At 45.4% G+C, this 12047-nt stretch overlaps 1 protein-coding gene across 4 annotated transcripts in view; it reads left to right on the top strand.

The window, feature by feature from the left end:
- Positions 1–12047, top strand: part of myh14 (myosin, heavy chain 14, non-muscle) — a 45726-nt gene that overhangs the window by 11389 nt on the left and 22290 nt on the right. For all 4 annotated transcript variants that reach the window (XM_052578286.1, XM_052578285.1, XM_052578284.1 and 1 more), the window contains exons 6-16: positions 5921–6038; positions 6641–6688; positions 7992–8084; positions 8183–8246; positions 8401–8499; positions 8597–8740; positions 8851–9065; positions 10042–10194; positions 10278–10451; positions 10555–10728; positions 10817–10931. In XM_052578286.1, coding sequence (XP_052434246.1) covers positions 5921–6038; positions 6641–6688; positions 7992–8084; positions 8183–8246; positions 8401–8499; positions 8597–8740; positions 8851–9065; positions 10042–10194; positions 10278–10451; positions 10555–10728; positions 10817–10931 — 1397 coding nt within the window. The remainder of the gene's footprint in view (positions 1–5920; positions 6039–6640; positions 6689–7991; positions 8085–8182; positions 8247–8400; positions 8500–8596; positions 8741–8850; positions 9066–10041; positions 10195–10277; positions 10452–10554; positions 10729–10816; positions 10932–12047) is intronic.

Below are 12047 nucleotides of genomic sequence, written 5' to 3'. Positions count from 1 at the left end.
AGTGCTATTAAAACAAACCAATGGCTTGGCAGCGGTGCTGCACGAACCTATGGCAGCGAAGCCCGCCAAAGCCCGCCAATATGGGCGGGGAATCTGGCTATATATTGGCCGCTTCGCCACAGGAATTCAGATTATTTCTCCTTCAGCGACGACGTCACATCGCTTCGCTGATCTCCGCTGAACTGCTCGCCGTTGACACGCCTCGCACTGGAACGCGACTGCCGGTCCCCACCGCAGATTCATCGCTTCCCTGCGGCCATCCGGTGAGATATATTGAAAGAGCAAATTTCTCTAAAAGAGCCTTTTTCTACGGCGTTGTTGCAAATGCCGTCTCGTCATTGCAGCTCGTGCAGAGCCCCTCTGCACGCTGATGACGGGCACAGCGAGTGTGTCGCGTGCTTGGGGAAACCCCACGCTGACACAGCACTCGCGGGGAATTCATGTTCTCATTGCGAGAACATGAATATCGCCTCTCTGCGCTCGCGAATCGCTTTCTTTTCAGAGAGCGATCTCGCTCCTCGCGCCCTCCCTTTTTCTTCCTCCCGCGAGCCGGCGAGGAAGAAAAGGCGGGGCAGAGGATTAAAGCAGCAGGATGAAAGCGAGCTCACGCCGGCTCAGCCCCCGCGTGCCTCGTTTTCTCCGCCCAGAGGGGATTCCCCAGTCCTCTTTGTACAGCCAGACCAGTGTCCCTCTGCTGCCGCGAGTGATCTGGTTTTGTTTGGAGGGACTGAGGAGGAACTGCTAGAGGACAGCATGTCTCTAGCCGCTTCAGATGCTGAGGAGCTGTCGGGCTCGCCGGACCCCGCCCCCTCGATGTCATCTGAACCAAACCGCTCGAAACTCGGGATGGACGCCGAGCTTATCCGCGTTCTCTCCAGGGCAGTGGATGAGCTGGGTCTGGATTGGTCTCCTCCAGAGGAACCAGCCCGTAGCCGTCTGGATGAATGGTTTCTGCCGGGGCGCCAGCAAGCCCCTCGTCAGCGAACTGCTCCGTTCTTCCCGGAGGTCCACGACGAGCTCACTAAATCGTGGCGCGCCCCCTACTCAGCGCGCCTGCGTACTTCATCTTCATCCGCCCTCACCTCAATTGACGGCGCTGATGAAAGAGGATACGAACGGCTGCCGCCGCTGGACGAGTCTGTGGCCGTGCATCTCTGCCCGCCAGCAGCTATTGGATGGAAAGCCAAGGCCAACCATCCGTCCAAACCCTGCCGTACGACGTCGGCGCTCGCCGGGCGTGCCTACTCATCGGCAGGGCAAGCAGCCGCGGCGCTCCACTCTATGGCGGTGCTTCAAGTCTTCCAGGCCAAACTTCTCGCCGCCACCGACGAGTCTGGCCCAGATGTCGCCACACTCAGGGAGCTGAGAAGTGCAACAGACTTGGCGCTGCGTGCTACCAAGAGCACCGCCCAGGCCATTGGGCGCTCGATGGCTAACCTGGTCGTCTTGGAGCGCCACTTATGGCTCAACCTTACGGAGATCAAGGATGCTGACAGAGCCCAGTTCCTAGACGCACCGATCTCCCCCAGCGGCCTCTTTGGCCCGGCGATAGAGGGATTCGCCGAGCGTTTCACAGAGGCGCAGAAGTCGTCCCAGGCAATGCGACACTTCCTGCCGAAGCGCGCTTCATCTGCTGCCAGTCGCCCCAGACAGGTGCCGATTCGTCAGCCTCCTAAGCAAGCGCCAGCTGCTACCACCGCAGCCCAGCCGGTGAAACCCGAGCCTCGACACCGTTCTCGCTCGGCCACCAGACGGTATCAGTATCCCAAGCGCATGGGACCCCGGCCCAAGATAGTGCTGGACCCTGCGCCGCCGCCGTCATCCTGATCGACAGGAAAGAAAGAGGAGGGGGCTAAGTCTCGCCACAGCCGGACCACCCCCCAAACTGCCCCGTGTGTTCTGCCGTCCATCTCCAGATGTCGACGAAGTTGTTCCTGCTGCAAACAATGGGCCCTTGTTAGCGCCCAGACAGCAAAGCGCTGTTATAGTGCAAAAAATAAAAAAACACACTCCTTCACAAAAAGAGCAGTTCTCCTCACACAACACTCACGAGTGCTATGTCCCCCCACGGCGGTCAATCACTCGAGTTAATACAACCTCTGTCCATCCGGGCCTCACAATGGCAAGCCATTCCCGGGGTATCAGATTGGGTCATGGGAGTAATAAAACACGGCTATTCCCTTCAGTTCGCACGACGGCCACCACGCTTTCGCGGGGCGGTCACCACTTCAGTGCACAACGAGAACGCTCACGTTCTTCGTGCCGAAGTGAAAAATCTGCTGGTGAAGGGAGCTATAGAAATCGTTCCCCCAGCACACCGCGACTCAGGGTTTTACAGCCGTTACTTCCTGGTTCCCAAGAAGGATGGTGGGCTGCGCCCCATCCTCGATTTAAGACATCTGAACCGTGCCCTCATGAGACGGCGCTTCAGAATGATCACATTGAAACAAATCCTCTCGCAAATACGCTCAGGGGATTGGTTCTTTTCGCTGGATCTGAAAGACGCTTACTTTCACATCCAGATAGCCCCCCGTCACAGGCCGTTCTTGAGATTTGCCTTCGAGGGCGTGGCTTACCAATACAAGGTCCTCCCCTTTGGGCTGTCTCTGGCGCCTCGCACGTTCACAAAGTGCATGGATGCGGCTCTCTCCCCTCTCAGGCAGAAGGGCATCCGCATTCTCAATTACCTCGACGACTGGCTAGTTCTAGCTCAGTCAGAGGGGGAGGCATTGGGTTACAGAACTGTGCTCCTCAGCCATCTGGAATGCCTGGGGCTCAGGGTGAACTTTGTCAAGAGCTCACTGTTCCCCAGCCGGCGGATATCGTTTCTGGGAACAGTGTTAGACTCAGTGACAATGAGGGCAACAATGGTGAAGGAGCGCGCTGCGGCTCTACAGCGACTTGCGGCCTCTTTCAAAATAGGTGCTTCTCGACCCCTAAAGACATTCCAGAAGCTGCTGGGTCTTATGGCGGCGGCATCGCCGGTGCTGGAGCTCGGGCTGCTTCGTATGCGCCCCCTCCAATATTGGCTGAAACCACGTGTTCCACCTCATGCATGGCGTCACGGACGCTTGAATATCAAGGTGAGTCAGGACTGTATTTCGGCCCTGACCCCTTGGAGGGACATGCAATGGATGGAACGGGGTGCTCCACTTGGTATGGTTTGCAGAAGGAAAGTGATCTCCACAGACGCGTCCAACAAGGGTTGGGGCGCGCTGTGCGAAGGGAAACCCGCTTTCGGCCAATGGTCGAAAGAGGAGAGCAGGCTTCACATCAACTGCCTCGAGATGATTGCAGTTCAACGAGCCTGCCAGAGCTTCCTGTCAGACCTAAAGAGCCACCACGTGCTGGTCAGATCGGACAGCATGACGGTGGTCTCTTATATAAATCACCAAGGTGGGCTGTCGTCGACGCGTCTCTTCAGACTGACGTCGCGACTGCTGGAATGGACCCAAAGCAATTTGGGGTCCCTGAGAGCAGTGCATCTTCCGGGCAAGCTGAACAAGGGCGCGGATATGCTGTCAAGAAGCGGAGTCTCCTCAGAAGAGTGGAGACTCCACCCGCAGACGGTTCAGAAGATATGGGAGGTCTTTGGCAGAGCGGAAATAGACCTCTTTGCCTCAAAAGACAACTCTCATTGCCCAATATATTTTTCCAAGATCAAGGACGCGTTGTCCCAGGACTGGCCCAACCGTCTTCTTTATGCTTTTCCTCCGGTCCCTCTGATTCCCCAAGTAATCAGGCGGGTCAGGGACCAGAGATGCAGGGTTCTGCTTGTAGCCCCATTCTGGGAAAATCAGCACTGGATAGCCGACCTGTCGCAGATGCTGACTGCAGCCCCATGGCCCGTTCCCCTGAGACGGGACCTCCTTTCTCAGGCGGACGGGACGATTTGGCATCCACACCCAGAGAAGTGGTCTCTGCACATTTGGTCGCTCGACGGGAGCCCGCGGGACTCCCTGAGCGTGTGCTAGACACAATTTCACAGGCTAGAGCTCCGTCTACACGACGCCTCTATGCCTCCAAATGGTCTGTGTTCTCCACATGGTGTTCAGACCATGGTGAGAGCCCGACCTCTTGTGACGTATCAGTGATACTGTCATTTTTGCAAGAGCTCTTGGAGAAGGGACGATCCCCCTCCACGCTCAAGGTCTATGTAGCAACTATAGCGGCATCACACGCCCTTATAGCAGGCCAGTCGGTGGGCAGAAACGACTTAGTCGTCCGATTTATGAGAGGTGCCAGACGGCTTCATCCGCCTTGCCCTCCCACCGTCCCTTCTTGGGACCTGCCCACGGTGCTGAGAGCCCTGAAGGGGGCCCCCTTTGAACCGCTACAGTCCATAGGCCTTAAAGCCCTGTCGCTAAAGACCGCTCTGCTATTGGCACTAGCGTCTGTTAAGCGTGTGGGTGATTTGCAAGCACTTTCGATGAGCCCTAATTGCCTAGAATTCGGGCCTAACGACTCGAGGGTCGTCCTGAAACCGAGGCATGGCTATGTGCCAAAGGTGCTCTCCACACCTTTTAGAGCACAAGTGGTCACCCTCTCTGCGTTACAAAACACAGAGGAGGATCCAGGGCTGAATCTACTTTGCCCAGTGAGGGCTCTAAAAGTCTACATAGAGCGTTCTGCACCAATAAGACGATCAGAACAGCTCTTCATATGCTTTGGAAACCGCACCAGAGGGTTACCGGTCTCTAAGCAAAGACTTTCAAGGTGGATTGTGGATGCAATCCAGCTAGCCTACTCTTCTTTGGGCCTGCAAAGCCCAATTGGAGTAAGAGCCCATTCGACGAGAGCAGTGTCTTCGTCTTGGGCATGGTCTAATGGTGTGACTATCGCAGAAATTTGTGAGGCGGCTGGCTGGAGCTCGCCGTCCACATTTGCTAGATTTTACAATCTAGACGTCCCAGCGCTTCATGCTAGGGTACTTTCTGTGTGAAGGTCACCTTCTTGTTCCTCATTTGCATGCTCTTGGCCATTCTTGCCCAAGGCTCAAACTCTACTCGTATGCACTCGGTCCCTTGGCTACTGAGGCGATACGAACACGGGATGATCAGGCTAGGCCAGACGTAACCTCATTGAGCTTATTCTGCCCCTAGTTGCTATTATCATATCTTGGTTTAACAAATCAAGTTTGATTGCGTTGGTCGTCCTCCCTTCTTAGCATGGCGTGATTGAACTGGGTTCCCATATGCGTCTTCGACGCAGTACGAGTGAAGTATTGAAAGGGAACGTACTCGGTTACTAACGTAACCTCGGTTCCCTGAAATACGGGAACGAGTACTGCGTTCCTTGCCATGCTAAAAAGGCTGCACAACTCAGTCGTCGCTTCAGTCGAAGTAACCTGAATTCCTGTGGCGAAGCGGCCAATATATAGCCAGATTCCCCGCCCATATTGGCGGGCTTTGGCGGGCTTCGCTGCCATAGGTTCGTGCAGCACCGCTGCCAAGCCATTGGTTTGTTTTAATAGCACTGCACGATCCAATGGCTGTGCAGTTTCACTGCGTGATTGAATAAGGCTTCAGTTCAGGAGAAAAAGGGGGTTTTTCCCATATGCGTCTTCGACGCAGTACTCGTTCCCGTATTTCAGGGAACCGAGGTTACGTTAGTAACCGAGTACGTTTTACAGCATAAGGGAGAAATTTAGTAAACAGTAAGTTACCAGAATATTTTGCTCTGTTGGTTCTCTCGACCTTGGTATAATGCATATAAATTTCATTTAGAGAGACAATCAAAACATGTTATTTCCATCATTATGGCGTGTGTTGCTAATTTTATTTCAGCATATGTGTTTTGTATCTTGTTAAAATCTAAGCCATCTGCTAGTATTTGTTTGAATAACTCTGAAAATAGACTAAACCTATTTTACAGCAGAAGGTGGTTTATTTGTACTGATTATATACGTGTGTGTGTTCAGAGGGGAATCTGGTGCAGGAAAGACGGAGAACACAAAAAAAGTGATTCAGTATCTGGCACATGTTGCGTCCTCACACAAGTCTGGCACTCTGGGTCGTCCCAAAGACAGCGCCCTGCAGGTAAACATGGGGACTTATAAGGGAGAGAAGAGGCAGCTATTTCTACTTTCTGCTTTTCTAACAAGTCAGCACATGCTTACCTTGCGATTCTATTATTTTTTTGTGTGGTTTTTTTTCTGCAGCCTAGTTCTCCAATATCTCTGTTCAACAATAAGAATAAATGATACATAATGCAATAATACAATAATAATTACAAAAATATTACGAAATCTTCTGCAGATCCAGTGTTTGTACTTGCCTTGCCAATACATTCACCGATAAAAATTATGTTGGTTGTATTTTTTGTCAACATTTTATATTGAATCTGCAAAAACATTATTTGCATTAAATGTTAAAATAAAAATAAATATTGTTTATAATTTAAGCTGGAACTCTTGGTCTAAAGCTTTCACTCTTGCTTCAGTTCATCGTTATTGTTAACTCTTGAGTTATAAAGCTGTAAGTGCTGGTGTATCTGTGGGCTATATGCAGCTTTTCTCTAATATGTGGATTTTGGCTCTTCTTGGTTGCTTTTCTCTCTCCGTCTCCTCTCTTTCCTGGGTCCTGCTGTTTCTTTCTGCTCTTCTTTTCTCTTTCTCTTTGTCCTCTGCTCTGGGCTGAAGATGGATGGGACGCGCTCTCTGGGTCGTGGCAGTAGTGCTGTGAACAGGGTGAGTGGGGGCTTTTCTCTTCTTGACTGACACATCCGGCTAACAGGAAAGAGTTCAGATTACAGCCGTTCTAATTCATGTCCTGCCACTTTAACCTCATAATGTGTGGATTTATTTGTTTTGTTTTGTTAACCATGTTTTTATGTTTTTTGCTCACCAGTATGTTATATTTTTTTGTCCCCTGTTTGTCCTGTTCACTTGTTCAACCACCCCATCTCTCTCTTATTTTGTGGACTCTAACAGACTATGCAGTATGTGAGTATGGGTGCTCTAATACTTCCACTAGGGGCCTGCAGGGGGCGCTGTATGCATATTATTGTAAAGCTTTGCTATGGTTTATTTTTGAGAGTTTAGAGCACACTGTTCTTTGAGGGTAAGAGCAAAACCTCAGAGCCAAAACAGATTATCTAGCTTGTACAATTTATTTGTTGTTGTATTGTTTTCATCTGAAGGCTGTGGCTGAGCTGCAATTTTATTTTGAAAGTTTGCACTTTCAACTGTGTGTGTGTGTGTGTGTTTTAGACCTAGCTTTAATGTAGGACCACCTTTTATATTTTTTTTAATTTCTTTTTTATTGTCCACAATTTTCTTTTAGGGTTTGGTTTAGGGCAGTGGTTTTTAAATTTTGTTTTACCTATTTTACCTGATTTAAATGTATTTATTTATTTATTTAATTTTAATTCACGAAACATGTTTTATGCAATCTTGTCCTCTTACTTTTTTATCACTTTTTGTAATAATAATAATAAAAATAAAAAGCAAATTACATTGTTGAATTAAACATTTGGATTAAACGTCAAATGTCAAAAATGCCTAGATTGATCTTTTATTTACTTTATAACTAAATAATAAATAATACCTTAACTTTTTTATTTATATACCTAATTTGCATACACATGTAAATATTTTATTTTTAAATAAAAAATGTTTTTTTGTGCATTATCATACAGTGATGTTTTTTTTTTGTTTGTGAAATTGACAAACAAGACTTAAGATCACGTCACCTTACAATACATCTGCACTCCTTTTTTTTGTGGGGGAACACCCTTTGTCTTAATAATAACTGAGTTAATGTTTGGAGTCTATAGTAATTATAATTTGCTTTATTCAAAAATAATATAATTCTGTGCCAAGTCTCCATTAAGTGAAGTAAACATGTATGTGTGTTTGTGTGAGAGTTGTTTGGCTGCAGTTATATGCTGATGCTGATGCTGATGCTGATACTGTGATACTTTGAGCTTTTTTTCTGTGGTTTTGGTAATATTCCTGCACTGACATGCTGTTCTTCCTGTCCTGTGTCTAGGGGGAACTGGAGAGACAGCTACTACAAGCAAACCCCATTCTTGAAGCCTTCGGCAATGCCAAAACCGTCAAAAATGACAATTCTTCCAGATTTGTAAGCCCTGCAACGGCACATCCAACCATCATCACTTGAACTGAGATATTGAACTTGATGTTTCGATCGGTTCTAACAAGCTTTTATATTTGTTTTAGGGCAAATTCATCAGAATCAATTTTGATGTTGCTGGATATATTGTTGGTGCTAATATTGAGACCTGTATCCTTACATCCACTAAAAATCACCAGTCGACAACTTAAAATAAATGAAATTTGGGCTGCCTTTCTTCATTCAGTTAATGACAGCCTATGATGTAGACTATATAAACAAGGTTTCTATTGGTGCATTTCTCTTTAACCCACACGTGTATCAGATTTGCTGGAGAAGTCCCGAGCCATTCGTCAGGCTAAAGAAGAGCGAACCTTCCATATCTTCTACCAGCTCCTCTCTGGAGCTTCTGAGGCCATGAGAAGTCAGTAGAAGACAAACACACACATAACACAGCTGCACAATATAAATGTTTTCATTCTCTTTCATTGAAACATTTTTATTTTTCACTCTCTCTGTAGAGGAGCTTCTGCTGGGCAGTGCGGATCAGTACCGCTTTATCTGTGGGGGGTCACTTCCTGTTCCGGGTCAGAGTGATTCAGAAAACTTTACCCAGACAATGGACTCGGTGACTATCATGGGTTTCACCCAGGAAGAATCCACATGTAAGAGAGGAGGTTCTCAAATAGATGGAGAAGAAAACATATAACACGTACTTGACCACTGAACAAAAAGAACTGATTTTCCATCCTGCTCCGTCTCTGTTTTGTTTCAGCTATGTTAAAGGTGATCTCTGCAGTGCTGCAGTTTGGGAACATCACGTTTCAGAAAGAGAAGAACACAGATCAGGCCTCGATGCCGGACGACACAGCAGCGCAGAAACTCTGCCACCTGCTGGGCATCAGTGTCCTGGAGTTCAGCCGAGCCATTCTCACTCCACGCATCAAAGTGGGCCGCGAGTACGTGCAGAAGGCCCAGACCAAGCAGCAGGTGAGTGTTTGTGTGGCTTCATGAAGATTTCAACTACAAATACATAGAAAGGAAACGTTTTTATTACACTGCAGTGTTACTTCAGCACATTTAATGCACGGTTTACCCATGGTAGGTGTAAAAGATGTTTAACTCAGTTAATAAGTTATGCAAAAATGACCAGACCTGTATGTCATCTTACATTTTATACAGTGGACTGTTGACGAATGTGATGCAGGACAACCACTACATAAATTCAGTCATGCCCTAAAAATTCAAGATACTGGGGCAAAAAATGATTTGTATGAGTTTTTGTCACATATTTATATTATATGATAAGCGATTTCACACAAGCAGCGAGAGCAATCACAAGAATACTGTTTATTCCACAAAGAACATATGCGCAAATGTGACTTTATACAACAGTTCGGTAAACAAGAAGGTAATACTGTGCAAAATTGCTCAAATTGCAAAAATGTTGTGCGTTTTGTTCAATTTTGTCAATGAAAATGTTACCTATGAAGCCACAGCAGCCATGAATCCATGTTTTGAACAAATCGTATAAACCAATGATTCAGTAGCCCATTTATAGAGAGAGAGCCATTAACTGAATCCCTGAATGAATGAAATGTTTTGGTCACTAGTGACTATTCTTTGCATGAACAGAAAATACTGAGATGTTCCATACTTTACGTTAGGCCATTGTAGCCTAACCATTTAACACAATAATAGCTTTAAATGACCTTTTGGGGGTATTTTAAAAGCCAAATTTAGTTTTTGATTAAATAATTGAATAAATGCTGCACTTTATGAACTTTCTATTCCTCAGAGATCCCTGAAAAAAAATGTATCACAGTTTCCATACATATATTAAGCAGCAAAACCATTTTAAACATTGATTATGATCCAGTGAACCAGTATATTAGAATGTTTCCTGAAGGATCGTGAACGGTGCTGTACAATATAAATGTTTTTGTTCATGTCTGTGTGCGTTTAGGCTGATTTCGCGGTGGAGGCTTTGGCGAAGGCCACATATGAGCGTCTGTTCCGCTGGCTGGTGCACCGGATCAACAGAGCGCTGGACCGCAGACAGCGTCAGGGGGCCTCGTTCATCGGGATCCTGGACATCGCTGGGTTCGAGATCTTCCAGGTGAGCGAGCTCTGAGAGTCTTAATGCTTGTTTATTACTCAGCTGAGAAATATTAATCTCTCTCTGCCTCTCTCTCTGAACAGCTGAACTCGTTCGAGCAGTTATGTATCAATTACACTAACGAGAAGCTACAGCAGCTGTTCAATCACACCATGTTTATACTGGAGCAAGAGGAGTACCAGCGAGAGGGCATCGAGTGGAGCTTCATCGACTTCGGTCTGGATCTTCAGCCCTGCATCGACCTCATCGAGAGGCCGGTCAGTGTGTGTGTTTGTGTGTACATCTTAATTCACATCAGGTAGAAACACCTGATTTGACATGCGGTATCTTTATAGTGTTTCTGGCTGGTTTGCTCCACAGGCTCATCCTCCTGGCGTCCTGGCACTGTTGGATGAGGAGTGTTGGTTTCCGAGGGCGACTGAGCGCTCATTTGTGGACAAGCTGTCAGCTGAGCAGGGATCACACTCAAAGTTCATGCGGCCGCGGCAGATTAAAGAAGAGGCCGACTTCTCCATTATACACTATGCTGGCAAGGTCAGATGAATTTTTTTTACTATGGTGTAGTCTCGGTTTCTTGGTTTTCTAGTCAACGTGCAGTCATAATACTTTCTTACTCTGCCAGGTGGACTATAAGGCAGATGAGTGGCTGATAAAGAACATGGATCCATTGAATGATAATGTTGCATCTCTCCTGCATCAGTCATCTGATCCCTTCATCTCTGAGCTGTGGAGGGAGGGTGAGTAAAATAAAATAAAATAAAATAATTATTAAGGATAAATAAATAAATAAATATTTTTAAAAGTATTTGAATAAATAAATATATTTTTATTATTATTAATATCTACAACACCACCAACAATAAGTTAATTGCTTCATACAATAACAAACTGGTACAAACAATACAAACCTTAAAGCGGCTAAATTAAAGCCTTAAAGTTTTTATTACAAACAAAATGCTGATATATATTAGCATTATTTATCAATAAATGGTTATTAATTTTGTTTTTATTCTATTACTTATTTAAAGCAGAAATACACAAGTAAACAAATAATATTAGTGCTGTTGGTATTATTATTAATTTCCGTAAATGTCAGAAGGAAATAAATAAATTAAATAAATAATAATAATAATAATATTAATTACTATTTCCCAAGATTTTACATTCAGAAGCAAGAAAACTACTACTACTACTAATACTAATAAGTTTGTAATAAATAGATAAATATAATTATTATTATTAATATTAACAATAACGTTAAATAAATTAATAGCTTGATGCAATTACAAACTGGTAAGGTTACACTTTATTTTAAGTTGATCTTGTTATAATGTAATTATACTATATTATATTAATTATACATTATATAGTTGTATATATTATATAATTATATATTATATAAGTACTAAGTAATATTAATGCATTACATGTACTTATAAATGGTTAATGTTAAAAACAATACAAACTGTAAAACAGCTTAAAACTGTCTTAATGCTGTCAGTATAATCAAAGGAAGGATATATGATTGTGTTTTTAATAAATGTTTGATAATGCAGTATTAATAATTAATTTTTCACTCTATTACTAATATTTAATATTGTAATCTACAATAGACTAACGCTTTGCTTTCTCTTCTCTTCTCTCCTCTCTTCTTCTCTTCTCTCCTTTTCTTCTTTTCTCTCCTCTCCTCTTCTCTCTCCTCTCTTCTCCTCTCCTCTTCTTTCCTCTCCTCTTCTCTCTCCTCTCCTCTTCTTTCCTCTCATCTTCTCTCTCCTCCCCTCTCCTCTTCTTTCCTCTCCTCTCTTCTCCTATCCTTTCCTCTCCTGTCCTCTCCTCTCCTCTCCTCTTCTTTC

Source organism: Carassius gibelio, chromosome B16, assembly GCF_023724105.1.
Source record: "Carassius gibelio isolate Cgi1373 ecotype wild population from Czech Republic chromosome B16, carGib1.2-hapl.c, whole genome shotgun sequence".
Lineage (NCBI taxonomy): Eukaryota > Metazoa > Chordata > Actinopteri > Cypriniformes > Cyprinidae > Carassius > Carassius gibelio.
This window is presented reverse-complemented; position numbering and strand designations above follow the sequence as displayed.